The sequence below is a fragment of the Sitodiplosis mosellana genome, unplaced genomic scaffold (assembly GCF_009176505.1).
Source record: "Sitodiplosis mosellana isolate CC-2019 unplaced genomic scaffold, AAFC_SMos_1.0 Smas_scaffold_6401, whole genome shotgun sequence".
Taxonomy (NCBI): Eukaryota; Metazoa; Arthropoda; class Insecta; order Diptera; family Cecidomyiidae; genus Sitodiplosis; species Sitodiplosis mosellana.
The window spans coordinates 1-15,976 of NW_022601632.1; the positions used below are offsets into that span (position 1 = coordinate 1).

A 15,976-nucleotide genomic window follows, 5' to 3' on the forward strand; every position below is an offset into this window, starting at 1 on the left:
AGTCGATCGTGTCTTTCGGTAATAGTTGCAAGCCGTTTTGGATGTCTGTTTGAAGAGAACAATTTAAAATCACCCGTTGCATATCAGAACATTCGAGAAAAACAAACAAACAAACATTTAACCTACACACAAATGAGCTATCACGATGATCACCAGGCACACAGTTCACACAGTGGTTGCAAAAGAATCCAGATACCAACAAGTCTGTCGTTCCTCGAAGCTTGATTGCTAATTATAAATCGAATGAAAAAAATTAAATATCATTCATTGAGAAATTAAACTATTTTTACCTCTCTTCTGCTCTCTTCTGCTCTCTTCTTCAAACAAATGCTGTTTCAACCGATCTCCAAACGGTTTACTCAGTTATCACATTCACAAGACGCTGCGAATAGTTTTCGTCTAGTGTTTTGTGTTTGTGTTGACCATTTAAAACCGTCTATACAAAAAGAAAAACCATTGATAATCAATTGCTCATTTTTTTGCCAATTCGACCAAAATTGCTTTTCAATTCAAAAGTGTTAGCGTACCACCTCCTTGCAAACGAAGCCAGCGATTTCCAGCGAGCATGAACACTGTATGCACTGATTTCAAGGTCACCTTATCCAACGTACAAATATTGTTCCGATGCTAATTTTTAATCAACACGTATGCATGCTTGAGTTCTGCTCACAAATCAAACGGAAAATAAATTAATTTCATTTAATCCCATTCGTTGAAAAAAAAAGATGTTTTCACCTATTTTCTTGTAAGAAAATCGATAGCAAATGACCTTTTGCGAAGAGAGTTTGATAGCACCGGCAAACTATTAGCGGCTTCTTCTTTTTCCGAATTTTTTTCGTTCGTATTACGAAAAAATAGGAACAACGAAGAAAATATAAAAAACAAAACAAACAACCGAACAAATTTTGCTGTTGGGAATATTTTAAAAATCGATTGGTGATTATTTAAATGATCAAAGAAAGTCAATCTTCACTGGAAATGAGTCGTCCGAAATAGTAATTAGCTCTCATTACTGATTCACTGAAATGAGTGGTTTATGTGAAGAATAAGAGCCATCGATGTACATACACACTAAAACAAATCACAGCCGTAAGCTGTAGCATTGTAAAAAGAGAGAGCTCTCTCTCTAATACAACCTGCTTGCTTCTTGGTATTGACCGACGCCAACTAAGGCGCAGGCGCAACACTGTCATCTTATACACATCTGTAGATGTAGTTGAAATGCGGCAACAACTGCGCGATGCTGCGACTGTGAAATGACGCGCGTCGTTGGATTTGCTTCAACACAATGAAGCAAGCAGCTAGTATTGAATTACATGTAAACGAGGGCGAGGGAGAGAACTCTCTCTCTCTCTTTTACGTGTGACTGATACGAGCTACTAACTTCATTGTGTTGAATCGGATACAATGAGACGATAAGCGCACAGCTTACAGCTGTGATTTGTTTTAATGTGTATGTAAATCGGTTGGCTCTTATTCTTCGCATAAACCACTCATTGCAGTGAATCAGTAATGAGAGCTAATTACTATTTCGGACGACTCATTTCCAGTGAAGATTGACTTTCTTTGATCATTTAAATAATCACCAATCGATTTTTAAAATATTCCCAACAGCAAAATTTGTTCGGTTGTTTGTTTTGTTTTTTATATTTTCTTCGTTGTTCCTATTTTTTCGTAATACGAACGAAAAAAATTCGGAAAAAGAAGAAGCCGCTAATAGTTTGCCGGTGCTATCAAACTCTCTTCGCAAAAGGTCATTTGCTATCGATTTTCTTACAAGAAAATAGGTGAAAACATCTTTTTTTTTCAACGAATGGGATTAAATGAAATTAATTTATTTTCCGTTTGATTTGTGAGCAGAACTCAAGCATGCATACGTGTTGATTAAAAATTAGCATCGGAACAATATTTGTACGTTGGATAAGGTGACCTTGAAATCAGTGCATACAGTGTTCATGCTCGCTGGAAATCGCTGGCTTCGTTTGCAAGGAGGTGGTACGCTAACACTTTTGAATTGAAAAGCAATTTTGGTCGAATTGGCAAAAAAATGAGCAATTGATTATCAATGGTTTTTCTTTTTGTATAGACGGTTTTAAATGGTCAACACAAACACAAAACACTAGACGAAAACTATTCGCAGCGTCTTGTGAATGTGATAACTGAGTAAACCGTTTGGAGATCGGTTGAAACAGCATTTGTTTGAAGAAGAGAGCAGAAGAGAGCAGAAGAGAGGTAAAAATAGTTTAATTTCTCAATGAATGATATTTAATTTTTTTCATTCGATTTATAATTAGCAATCAAGCTTCGAGGAACGACAGACTTGTTGGTATCTGGATTCTTTTGCAACCACTGTGTGAACTGTGTGCCTGGTGATCATCGTGATAGCTCATTTGTGTGTAGGTTAAATGTTTGTTTGTTTGTTTTTCTCGAATGTTCTGATATGCAACGGGTGATTTTAAATTGTTCTCTTCAAACAGACATCCAAAACGGCTTGCAACTATTACCGAAAGACACGATCGACTAAAGAGAGTGGAAGACAAACGACTGTTTGCACTGGTTCTTTTTGCAATTGTTTTGCTGTGGAAATTGGATAGCTATCTTTGAATTCGGTAAGTGCATTCATCATGTGCAAAAAAACACAATTTTATGCAATACATTTTATTGATTTGCTTGTATTTGCATATTTTGGACTAGTTTGATTAGTTTGAAGAAGATATGTTTTGAGTAGACCTGCACGAATGTGAATGATTGATTGTTTTGTTTTGATTCATAGTTTTTTGCCGTGAGATTTTACTAATTGCAAATGGCAAAGGCTAAAATTGCGAAGCGTTCCAAGCTTATTCTGAAATCAGACAAAACATCGAAGCTGAAAAGTTTTTCCATTATACTTGAACGACTGGACCCAGCCAAAATAAAGCAATATGTGAGAGGAAACGATGACATCACACACAATCTTGACATTCATATTCATCGAAATGAAATGCGAATTCACAATGTTCGTTCTACGGCCATAGATAACAGTTTCAATGTACATTTGAAATTGTCTTCAGAAGGATTGGTTGTCGTTCAGGATATATCAATCAATGATATCGAAGACCGAAATCCACTTGAAGACAAGCCGACTCGTAATTTGAGACCCAAATCAAATAAGGCCAACATTATTGATGATAATAGTATTTCGAAAAAAAAAAACATGTTCAAAGCTAGTTAGGTCGCAATCTAAAACTATTTACAAAATGACAGAAGATGCATGGCGTTTATGTAAAAATAATCATAAACGAAATGGGTCTAAAATTTGTGTAAATGATATTGTAATGGCCAAATTAAAAGGATATCCGGCCTGGCCAGCCGTCGTCATAGAATTGATGAATAGTAGAGTAAAAGTAGAGTTTTTTGGAGCCGAACCGCACGAAAAAGTCGGCTTTGTGAGTTTAAATGAAATTACACGATTTAGTGAGTCTGAAGAAGTTATACGGCTCCTTTTAGGTCGCGAGTCGCGCGACACTCCTAAATTTAGAAAATCTGTTGAAGAAGCTGAATTGGTTTGTGGCATGCCACGATTTTTGAGCATAGTCTCGTAATCGATTCAGCTTTCTTAACTGATTCTTCAGTTGAAATAAAAATGTTAAAATTTCCAAATTCGGATTTAATGATGCAGATATCTGCTTCGAAACAAGATTTACTAAATTGTATTGAATAAAATTGTGTGAATTTCTATAGAAAACCATTAGTATAATTTTTCAAGTGATTTTGTTCTTTAGTTTTCCAGCGGTTTATGAATCGACAAAATGGTATCAAATGTTCGAGAACGCGCAAAGGAGCGCATGAAGATTTCGCGAAGAATTAATTCAATGATGAAAAGAGATTCACAATCGAATTTAATGACTAAAAAGCTAAGCAAAAAGCTATTCGCAGCAAATATAGAAAAACAACAATTACATAAAAATAATATAAGATCATGGGCGATTGAATACAATATTCAAAACAGGGCATTATCGGCACTTCTGAAAATTTTGATTACATTCGGTTCAAGAAACCTGCCAAGTGACAGCAGGTCTCTCCTTAGAACTCCACGCTCTATTCAAATTGAAAATACAGCTGGCGGACAATACTGGTACAACGGAATCGGAAATTGTTTGAGAAACGTTTTTGGAAAATTGAATTCGAATATAACTTTAGAATTGAATTTCAACGTCGATGGCCTACCGTTGTTTAAAAGTTCTCCAGTTACATTCTGGCCGATTTTGGCAAATATACATGGTTTGTTTAACCACTGAATTTTTTACTTGAATTGAAAAACGTTTTTTCAAAATTATTTTGACCACTTCGATCGGAAATGTTCGAGTCAAACCCACAACAATGTAACATTAACGTATTATTTCAAATATTCTCGTTTAAAAAATTTGAAGGAATGTCCGATGTCAAGCCTATGGTAATAGGTATCTGGAGTGGAATTGGGAAACCAAAGGATTTAACAGATTTCCTACAGCCTCTTGTGAGCGACATCGACACTGTAATTAGAAATGGTGTTATGATCAATGAGTATAGAATTGATATAGTCATTAGATGCTTCCTGTGCGACTCGCCAGCACGATCATTTATAAAAGGTTTTATTACTCTTTTAATTAATTACTCTTATGCAAACCTTTTGAGTTTTATATAAGATACTTAAAGTAACATTTCACTTGGGCAGGTATAGCATATTTCAACAGCAAATACGGATGTCAAAAATGTTATTGCATTGGCGTGTTTGATAAGAATGCACGGCGTATGCATTTTGCGGAATTCAACAAACCGAAACGCACGAATAATCAGTTCCTCAACAGATTCCAAAAAGAACACCACCGAGAAGAATCAATTCTCCAAGATTTGAAGAATCTGAATGGAGAACCACTGATTGATATGATCAAACAATTCCCGACGTCGGATCCACTTCATTTATTAGAAGAAGGCGTAATGAAAAAAGTGTTGAATATTTGGATGCATGGGAAAGATTCATATAAGAAGAAGTGGTCAAAAGAGATACAAGAAATCCTAAGTGCGCAGATTTCAATTTATAATAAAGAGCTTCCAAGTGATATAAACCGCAATGTTCGAACTTTGCAGTTCATAAAATACTGGAAGGCTACAGAATTTCGTACTGTGCTATTATATTATGGAATGGTCGCCTTTAAAGATTACTTAGGGGAGCAGGAATATATTCATTTTTTGAACTTGTGTCTCGCTGTCAGAATATATTCTTGTCGCAGTTATGTAAACAAATATAAAACAATTGCTCGTAAACTCTGTTTGGTATATTGTGAAAAATTTGGACAAATTTATGGAATCAATAATATTGTAAGCAATATCCATAATGTTATTCACATATGTGATGATGTAGACCAATTTGGTCCTTTAACAGAAATAAGTACATATCCATTTGAAAATTTCTTACGAGAAATTAAGATGCGCGTAAAACCATCAAATACAAACATTGAACAAATCAGTAGAAGGCTTGTCGAAATGTCTTTGGACATATCAGAAAATAAGAAAATCGATATGAATGCGAGACAACGGGAAAAGAGTTCCTGGACTCCTGAATTAAAATATCAATTTAATTCTTCAAATCAATCGACTTTCAAATTTATTAGAATAACACCAAATGTATTTTTTTCTGTAAAGAAAATAGGCGATAGATGGTTTTTGACCAAAAGTGGTGATATAGTAGAAATGAAATACGCAATTAGAAGCAAAAATTCATATTTTATTATAGGAGAACCAATTAAACGCAAATATGATTTTTTCATGGAACCATATTCTTCACATAAAACAGATATTTTTCTATGTGATACGGAAAAAAATAACGAAAGAATGTATCACTATGGTGAAATCAAATCCAAATTAGTATGTCTCACTTACAAGGATCAATTTGTTTTCATCCCATTGATTCATTCGATAGATGAATGTTCAGAATTTTTATCAAAATAGTATTTAATTATTTATTAAAAAATTATTGTTCTACCAACCGAGAAATATTTTTAGAGTATTTTTTATTCGGATTAATATGTGAAATTTACTAATAATCGTACTATATACTGTGCATAAATTTTGGTAAAAAATTCCACAATTTGAGATCTTTTGCATCAATTTTATGCGATATTTGTGCATATACTAAAATGCACGAATTACCATTTCATTTGGTTCAGTGGGATACCAACAGTATAATCTTTGGAAACATCACCCTTAGCATCATTCATAAATGGAATAGAAAATGCACATAGGGAGCAAATGAGCGATTGAAAGAGAGAAAATATAACCAATTTATGACTTTAAATGCGAAATTTCCGCCTTTCGTAATGAACACCACGCCCACTAATTCCATTTCGAATCCTTCCGGATTTTCATTTCGAGCATTGCCGCTTGTCGCTTTTTACCTTTGTGCCGTATTTGTCTCCCGAACATGATGTATTTTACGTACAAAAGCGGGGCCGGGGTGGAAAAAAAGCGTCGAATGCTGAGGAGAATATTGTGTATGTGCTGCAGAATGATGGCAAATTTATTATTGCCATTCGGGAAAACTGAACGCGCCAATATAAAGTCACGATGCTTGAAAATATCGAACATTCCCGAATGGGATAACATTCGTAAAAAAACGTGATGCAAATGCGTTGATATCCGCTCACAATGAGCTATTTGATGAGCTATCACATTAATGCATACCGAATACCGACATAATCAACTCAAACGCTTTTCTGCTTTTCTTCGTTTTGTATGTTTGTGTTTGTGTGTTCAATTCGACCCAGAGATTTGTCATGTTCATTGTAGTCGCTTAATAAAGGTGACAGCATACGCGTAATTTATCACAAATTTGGTCATATACATTGAATTGCGAGCTTATTATGCGTTATCATTTGCTGCTATTATGGAATTTGTCCCTTTTTTTCTCTCGTCGTTGTCGTCGTTGTCATCGTTCTGATTATGCAGTGCCGTTTCTCGTTTTAACAACTCCGCTTATAATAATTCCATCAAAAGATTTATCACTGAGACCATTTTCCGCTTGAAGTTGTGTCCCTCTCTCTGTCTCTTGCTTTCTCACTCACTCGCCCGTTCTTTGTGTTCACGTTTAGTTATTCAAATTGAAATGTGACACAGAGTGAGCAGCAGCAACATCGTCGTCGTCGTCATCGTCATCGTCAGTAGCATGAGCATCACTGGCAGCACGTCGTCAGCACGAAAGATAACGAGGTAAAAGAAGCATAGTAGTTGCTGTTGCTATTTTTTTTTCTACTTCTTCGCTGTTGTGCTCTCTTTGGGCACACATTAACCGAGAGAGATTTAAGTGGATAAACAGACAACATTTGTATGGATTTAGCCGATTGTGCGGATGTGTGTTATATGTGGATGCGCATAGAATAATGCGAAAACGTTTCATAGATTTCATTCTTCTTTTGTTGCTTTCTGACAGACGACTTTTCATTAGAACAGCAGTGAGAAAAAAAATGACACAACAACATGAATGAAGAGAGAAAAAAAAAGCTGAGCATCAACAACGATGATAACGAATAAAACACAACGGCCGATGTGCAACTATTAAAGATCGAAAAAGAATGTTTGCACATTATTTGTTGAGTTTTGTTTTTATGATGCCAGCGAGAGTTTGTGATTGCCGGCACAGGCACAGACACTGTGCCATCGGACTCTGACCATTTTTCAAGGAGCAAACAATACGCGTCCTCTTTAATATGCAGATAACATTCGTTATAACAAACAAGAGACACGCTGTAGAAAAACAAACAGAGGAACAACAACGACAAAAAAAGTCGCACACACCATTAGCGGTTAACACGACGAGAAAAGACGTGAATGGGCCTGACTCGGCTTTGCCATGACTCTGGCATACATGCCAGCGATAATAATAACAACAACAACAGACGCATAAGAAAAGAAATCTGAAAGCATCATCAGCATCACGGCTGTTTCTGTCGCTGCTGTCGTCGTCGTCGTCGACGACGATCGAATGAATAAGTGAGACAGAACACGATGCAAAACAAACTAAATCAAAGGTTCATTAGAAGAATTATTCATGCCAATGATGTTGGTTACGGTAGCGTTTATGTAGATTTTTCCATATTTGGTGTATATTTTCTATGTTTGTTACAGCGAGAAGAAGGAGCGAACATTTTCTGCTGGATTTACCAAAAAGTTAACAAATTCATCACGTCAACGAGCATTCAACGGTTGAATTTCCGACCACAACGTGAACACAGAACGGTAGCACACGGAGTGAGGAAGCGAGCGAGCGACGTGAGCAATTCACAACAAAGAATGGAATTTTCGGAGGGTTAAAAGGGAAGTAAGCGGAATATAGAGAGAGAAAAACATGCATTTTCGGTTGTTTCCATTTGTTTTTAAATAAAATTTTCGTGTTATTTCATTTTGTGCGAAAAGAGTGGTCTTTCCGTGGTTTGAAATTTTGTAAACACACTGACGCTACATGTTGCCAACAACAATGCGATTGGTACAACTTGGCGTTGTAAGCTCATCCATTTGACGAACATCGTCGTTGTCGTGTTGCGTTCAAACTCTCTGTTCAAACTGTTTGCCTATGTGTGTGAGTGTGTACAAGTGTCTAATTATCGATAGCAATTACTTAATACCGGATGATTTCACTCACAAACGATTTTCCATTTTGCGTTCAGCGTGCGTGCGCGCTCACCAAACATTTTTACCGCTTCATTGAGTTGTGCGATTCTTCGTTCGATTTCGATTTTGATATCGAAATAATATATTTCAAACGAACGTTTCTTATTTGATATGAAAATGTGAATCGAAATGGTCTGGTTTTGTGATGTGGTCAATGCTTCTGGTTTGGAGATAAAAAGCACCAGCCCCTACCATGTTCGATTTTGTTGTTGGATTTGCGCATCAGAATGATTCAATTGATATGATTGTTACCATGGTTGTATATGCTGTTGAAACGCAATATGATTCCCAGTAATCTCATAATACATTACAATTCCAACGAAGCGGCAATTCAATGCGCATTTGGAATTCTTTTGGTCATACAATCATCGCATTTGATACAATAAAAGACTTTTAATCACTCATCACAAACATTTTCCACAAAAGCCCAATTGAATCATTATTGACCTCAAAATATGTATAGATGGGCTCGTTTTGACTGGCCAAAGCCCTCTCTCTAGCTCGTCTCTCATTGCTCTTGATTTACTTATGTGGGTGATTACTGTTCAAAATTTTCCAAAGAATCCATTGACTGATGAGAGAGAGAGATAGAGAGAGGGCTTTGGCCAGTCAAAACGAGCCCATCTATACATATTTTGAGGTCAATAATGATTCAATTGGGCTTTTGTGGAAAATGTTTGTGATGAGTGATTAAAAGTCTTTTATTGTATCAAATGCGATGATTGTATGACCAAAAGAATTCCAAATGCGCATTGAATTGCCGCTTCGTTGGAATTGTAATGTATTATGAGATTACTGGGAATCATATTGCGTTTCAACAGCATATACAACCATGGTAACAATCATATCAATTGAATCATTCTGATGCGCAAATCCAACAACAAAATCGAACATGGTAGGGGCTGGTGCTTTTTATCTCCAAACCAGAAGCATTGACCACATCACAAAACCAGACCATTTCGATTCACATTTTCATATCAAATAAGAAACGTTCGTTTGAAATATATTATTTCGATATCAAAATCGAAATCGAACGAAGAATCGCACAACTCAATGAAGCGGTAAAAATGTTTGGTGAGCGCGCACGCACGCTGAACGCAAAATGGAAAATCGTTTGTGAGTGAAATCATCCGGTATTAAGTAATTGCTATCGATAATTAGACACTTGTACACACTCACACACATAGGCAAACAGTTTGAACAGAGAGTTTGAACGCAACACGACAACGACGATGTTCGTCAAATGGATGAGCTTACAACGCCAAGTTGTACCAATCGCATTGTTGTTGGCAACATGTAGCGTCAGTGTGTTTACAAAATTTCAAACCACGGAAAGACCACTCTTTTCGCACAAAATGAAATAACACGAAAATTTTATTTAAAAACAAATGGAAACAACCGAAAATGCATGTTTTTCTCTCTCTATATTCCGCTTACTTCCCTTTTAACCCTCCGAAAATTCCATTCTTTGTTGTGAATTGCTCACGTCGCTCGCTCGCTTCCTCACTCCGTGTGCTACCGTTCTGTGTTCACGTTGTGGTCGGAAATTCAACCGTTGAATGCTCGTTGACGTGATGAATTTGTTAACTTTTTGGTAAATCCAGCAGAAAATGTTCGCTCCTTCTTCTCGCTGTAACAAACATAGAAAATATACACCAAATATGGAAAAATCTACATAAACGCTACCGTAACCAACATCATTGGCATGAATAATTCTTCTAATGAACCTTTGATTTAGTTTGTTTTGCATCGTGTTCTGTCTCACTTATTCATTCGATCGTCGTCGACGACGACGACGACAGCAGCGACAGAAACAGCCGTGATGCTGATGATGCTTTCAGATTTCTTTTCTTATGCGTCTGTTGTTGTTGTTATTATTATCGCTGGCATGTATGCCAGAGTCATGGCAAAGCCGAGTCAGGCCCATTCACGTCTTTTCTCGTCGTGTTAACCGCTAATGGTGTGTGCGACTTTTTTTGTCGTTGTTGTTCCTCTGTTTGTTTTTCTACAGCGTGTCTCTTGTTTGTTATAACGAATGTTATCTGCATATTAAAGAGGACGCGTATTGTTTGCTCCTTGAAAAATGGTCAGAGTCCGATGGCACAGTGTCTGTGCCTGTGCCGGCAATCACAAACTCTCGCTGGCATCATAAAAACAAAACTCAACAAATAATGTGCAAACATTCTTTTTCGATCTTTAATAGTTGCACATCGGCCGTTGTGTTTTATTCGTTATCATCGTTGTTGATGCTCAGCTTTTTTTTTCTCTCTTCATTCATGTTGTTGTGTCATTTTTTTTCTCACTGCTGTTCTAATGAAAAGTCGTCTGTCAGAAAGCAACAAAAGAAGAATGAAATCTATGAAACGTTTTCGCATTATTCTATGCGCATCCACATATAACACACATCCGCACAATCGGCTAAATCCATACAAATGTTGTCTGTTTATCCACTTAAATCTCTCTCGGTTAATGTGTGCCCAAAGAGAGCACAACAGCGAAGAAGTAGAAAAAAAAATAGCAACAGCAACTACTATGCTTCTTTTACCTCGTTATCTTTCGTGCTGACGACGTGCTGCCAGTGATGCTCATGCTACTGACGATGACGATGACGACGACGACGATGTTGCTGCTGCTCACTCTGTGTCACATTTCAATTTGAATAACTAAACGTGAACACAAAGAACGGGCGAGTGAGTGAGAAAGCAAGAGACAGAGAGAGGGACACAACTTCAAGCGGAAAATGGTCTCAGTGATAAATCTTTTGATGGAATTATTATAAGCGGAGTTGTTAAAACGAGAAACGGCACTGCATAATCAGAACGATGACAACGACGACAACGACGAGAGAAAAAAAGGGACAAATTCCATAATAGCAGCAAATGATAACGCATAATAAGCTCGCAATTCAATGTATATGACCAAATTTGTGATAAATTACGCGTATGCTGTCACCTTTATTAAGCGACTACAATGAACATGACAAATCTCTGGGTCGAATTGAACACACAAACACAAACATACAAAACGAAGAAAAGCAGAAAAGCGTTTGAGTTGATTATGTCGGTATTCGGTATGCATTAATGTGATAGCTCATCAAATAGCTCATTGTGAGCGGATATCAACGCATTTGCATCACGTTTTTTTACGAATGTTATCCCATTCGGGAATGTTCGATATTTTCAAGCATCGTGACTTTATATTGGCGCGTTCAGTTTTCCCGAATGGCAATAATAAATTTGCCATCATTCTGCAGCACATACACAATATTCTCCTCAGCATTCGACGCTTTTTTTCCACCCCGGCCCCGCTTTTGTACGTAAAATACATCATGTTCGGGAGACAAATACGGCACAAAGGTAAAAAGCGACAAGCGGCAATGCTCGAAATGAAAATCCGGAAGGATTCGAAATGGAATTAGTGGGCGTGGTGTTCATTACGAAAGGCGGAAATTTCGCATTTAAAGTCATAAATTGGTTATATTTTCTCTCTTTCAATCGCTCATTTGCTCCCTATGTGCATTTTCTATTCCATTTATGAATGATGCTAAGGGTGATGTTTCCAAAGATTATACTGTTGGTATCCCACTGAACCAAATGAAATGGTAATTCGTGCATTTTAGTATATGCACAAATATCGCATAAAATTGATGCAAAAGATCTCAAATTGTGGAATTTTTTACCAAAATTTATGCACAGTATATAGTACGATTATTAGTAAATTTCACATATTAATCCGAATAAAAAATACTCTAAAAATATTTCTCGGTTGGTAGAACAATAATTTTTTAATAAATAATTAAATACTATTTTGATAAAAATTCTGAACATTCATCTATCGAATGAATCAATGGGATGAAAACAAATTGATCCTTGTAAGTGAGACATACTAATTTGGATTTGATTTCACCATAGTGATACATTCTTTCGTTATTTTTTTCCGTATCACATAGAAAAATATCTGTTTTATGTGAAGAATATGGTTCCATGAAAAAATCATATTTGCGTTTAATTGGTTCTCCTATAATAAAATATGAATTTTTGCTTCTAATTGCGTATTTCATTTCTACTATATCACCACTTTTGGTCAAAAACCATCTATCGCCTATTTTCTTTACAGAAAAAAATACATTTGGTGTTATTCTAATAAATTTGAAAGTCGATTGATTTGAAGAATTAAATTGATATTTTAATTCAGGAGTCCAGGAACTCTTTTCCCGTTGTCTCGCATTCATATCGATTTTCTTATTTTCTGATATGTCCAAAGACATTTCGACAAGCCTTCTACTGATTTGTTCAATGTTTGTATTTGATGGTTTTACGCGCATCTTAATTTCTCGTAAGAAATTTTCAAATGGATATGTACTTATTTCTGTTAAAGGACCAAATTGGTCTACATCATCACATATGTGAATAACATTATGGATATTGCTTACAATATTATTGATTCCATAAATTTGTCCAAATTTTTCACAATATACCAAACAGAGTTTACGAGCAATTGTTTTATATTTGTTTACATAACTGCGACAAGAATATATTCTGACAGCGAGACACAAGTTCAAAAAATGAATATATTCCTGCTCCCCTAAGTAATCTTTAAAGGCGACCATTCCATAATATAATAGCACAGTACGAAATTCTGTAGCCTTCCAGTATTTTATGAACTGCAAAGTTCGAACATTGCGGTTTATATCACTTGGAAGCTCTTTATTATAAATTGAAATCTGCGCACTTAGGATTTCTTGTATCTCTTTTGACCACTTCTTCTTATATGAATCTTTCCCATGCATCCAAATATTCAACACTTTTTTCATTACGCCTTCTTCTAATAAATGAAGTGGATCCGACGTCGGGAATTGTTTGATCATATCAATCAGTGGTTCTCCATTCAGATTCTTCAAATCTTGGAGAATTGATTCTTCTCGGTGGTGTTCTTTTTGGAATCTGTTGAGGAACTGATTATTCGTGCGTTTCGGTTTGTTGAATTCCGCAAAATGCATACGCCGTGCATTCTTATCAAACACGCCAATGCAATAACATTTTTGACATCCGTATTTGCTGTTGAAATATGCTATACCTGCCCAAGTGAAATGTTACTTTAAGTATCTTATATAAAACTCAAAAGGTTTGCATAAGAGTAATTAATTAAAAGAGTAATAAAACCTTTTATAAATGATCGTGCTGGCGAGTCGCACAGGAAGCATCTAATGACTATATCAATTCTATACTCATTGATCATAACACCATTTCTAATTACAGTGTCGATGTCGCTCACAAGAGGCTGTAGGAAATCTGTTAAATCCTTTGGTTTCCCAATTCCACTCCAGATACCTATTACCATAGGCTTGACATCGGACATTCCTTCAAATTTTTTAAACGAGAATATTTGAAATAATACGTTAATGTTACATTGTTGTGGGTTTGACTCGAACATTTCCGATCGAAGTGGTCAAAATAATTTTGAAAAAACGTTTTTCAATTCAAGTAAAAAATTCAGTGGTTAAACAAACCATGTATATTTGCCAAAATCGGCCAGAATGTAACTGGAGAACTTTTAAACAACGGTAGGCCATCGACGTTGAAATTCAATTCTAAAGTTATATTCGAATTCAATTTTCCAAAAACGTTTCTCAAACAATTTCCGATTCCGTTGTACCAGTATTGTCCGCCAGCTGTATTTTCAATTTGAATAGAGCGTGGAGTTCTAAGGAGAGACCTGCTGTCACTTGGCAGGTTTCTTGAACCGAATGTAATCAAAATTTTCAGAAGTGCCGATAATGCCCTGTTTTGAATATTGTATTCAATCGCCCATGATCTTATATTATTTTTATGTAATTGTTGTTTTTCTATATTTGCTGCGAATAGCTTTTTGCTTAGCTTTTTAGTCATTAAATTCGATTGTGAATCTCTTTTCATCATTGAATTAATTCTTCGCGAAATCTTCATGCGCTCCTTTGCGCGTTCTCGAACATTTGATACCATTTTGTCGATTCATAAACCGCTGGAAAACTAAAGAACAAAATCACTTGAAAAATTATACTAATGGTTTTCTATAGAAATTCACACAATTTTATTCAATACAATTTAGTAAATCTTGTTTCGAAGCAGATATCTGCATCATTAAATCCGAATTTGGAAATTTTAACATTTTTATTTCAACTGAAGAATCAGTTAAGAAAGCTGAATCGATTACGAGACTATGCTCAAAAATCGTGGCATGCCACAAACCAATTCAGCTTCTTCAACAGATTTTCTAAATTTAGGAGTGTCGCGCGACTCGCGACCTAAAAGGAGCCGTATAACTTCTTCAGACTCACTAAATCGTGTAATTTCATTTAAACTCACAAAGCCGACTTTTTCGTGCGGTTCGGCTCCAAAAAACTCTACTTTTACTCTACTATTCATCAATTCTATGACGACGGCTGGCCAGGCCGGATATCCTTTTAATTTGGCCATTACAATATCATTTACACAAATTTTAGACCCATTTCGTTTATGATTATTTTTACATAAACGCCATGCATCTTCTGTCATTTTGTAAATAGTTTTAGATTGCGACCTAACTAGCTTTGAACATGTTTTTTTTTTTCGAAATACTATTATCATCAATAATGTTGGCCTTATTTGATTTGGGTCTCAAATTACGAGTCGGCTTGTCTTCAAGTGGATTTCGGTCTTCGATATCATTGATTGATATATCCTGAACGACAACCAATCCTTCTGAAGACAATTTCAAATGTACATTGAAACTGTTATCTATGGCCGTAGAACGAACATTGTGAATTCGCATTTCATTTCGATGAATATGAATGTCAAGATTGTGTGTGATGTCATCGTTTCCTCTCACATATTGCTTTATTTTGGCTGGGTCCAGTCGTTCAAGTATAATGGAAAAACTTTTCAGCTTCGATGTTTTGTCTGATTTCAGAATAAGCTTGGAACGCTTCGCAATTTTAGCCTTTGCCATTTGCAATTAGTAAAATCTCACGGCAAAAAACTATGAATCAAAACAAAACAATCAATCATTCACATTCGTGCAGGTCTACTCAAAACATATCTTCTTCAAACTAATCAAACTAGTCCAAAATATGCAAATACAAGCAAATCAATAAAATGTATTGCATAAAATTGTGTTTTTTTGCACATGATGAATGCACTTACCGAATTCAAAGATAGCTATCCAATTTCCACAGCAAAACAATTGCAAAAAGAACCAGTGCAAACAGTCGTTTGTCTTCCACTCTCTTTAGTCGATCGTGTCTTTCGGTAATAGTTGCAAGCCGTTTTGGATGTCT

General features: G+C 35.9%; 2 protein-coding genes and 1 long non-coding RNA gene across 6 annotated transcripts; 1 reads left to right on the plus strand and 2 right to left on the minus strand.

The window, feature by feature from the left end:
* Position 1: 1 nt before the first annotated feature.
* LOC129579677 (uncharacterized) lies at positions 2-1,050 on the minus strand. Its single transcript, XR_008689276.1, has 5 exons — positions 736-1,050; positions 528-662; positions 291-436; positions 127-228; positions 2-45 (listed from the first exon to the last, which is right to left on the minus strand). It is a non-coding gene; the product is annotated as an uncharacterized LOC129579677 (long non-coding RNA).
* Positions 1,051-1,510: 460 nt separating this feature from the next.
* Positions 1,511-6,096, plus strand: LOC129579675 (uncharacterized). Of its 3 annotated transcripts, none has more exons than XM_055469839.1 (8): positions 1,511-1,787; positions 1,861-1,995; positions 2,087-2,232; positions 2,295-2,396; positions 2,478-2,609; positions 3,762-4,260; positions 4,410-4,607; positions 4,694-6,096. In XM_055469839.1, the coding sequence occupies exons 6-8, from the start codon at positions 3,789-3,791 to the stop codon at positions 5,965-5,967; spliced, it is 1,944 nt and encodes a 647-aa protein (XP_055325814.1). In that variant the 5' UTR covers positions 1,511-1,787; positions 1,861-1,995; positions 2,087-2,232; positions 2,295-2,396; positions 2,478-2,609; positions 3,762-3,788; the 3' UTR covers positions 5,968-6,096. The 3 variants fall into 3 exon arrangements, 2 of the variants coding, with proteins under 2 accessions (XP_055325814.1, XP_055325815.1); XM_055469840.1 differs by having other exon boundaries at positions 1,861-1,992; XR_008689274.1 differs by lacking the exons at positions 3,762-4,260; positions 4,410-4,607; positions 4,694-6,096 and adding an exon at positions 2,774-3,677.
* Positions 6,097-12,345: 6,249 nt separating this feature from the next.
* Positions 12,346-15,965, minus strand: LOC129579676 (uncharacterized). Of its 2 annotated transcripts, XM_055469841.1 has the most exons (4): positions 15,843-15,965; positions 14,192-14,690; positions 13,845-14,042; positions 12,346-13,758 (listed from the first exon to the last, which is right to left on the minus strand). In XM_055469841.1, exons 2-4 carry the CDS (start codon positions 14,661-14,663, stop codon positions 12,485-12,487), a joined length of 1,944 nt encoding a protein of 647 aa, XP_055325816.1. In that variant the 5' UTR covers positions 14,664-14,690; positions 15,843-15,965; the 3' UTR covers positions 12,346-12,484. The 2 variants fall into 2 exon arrangements, 1 of the variants encoding a protein (XP_055325816.1); XR_008689275.1 differs by lacking the exons at positions 12,346-13,758; positions 13,845-14,042; positions 14,192-14,690 and adding an exon at positions 14,781-15,678.
* Between the last annotated feature and the right edge of the window lie 11 nt (positions 15,966-15,976).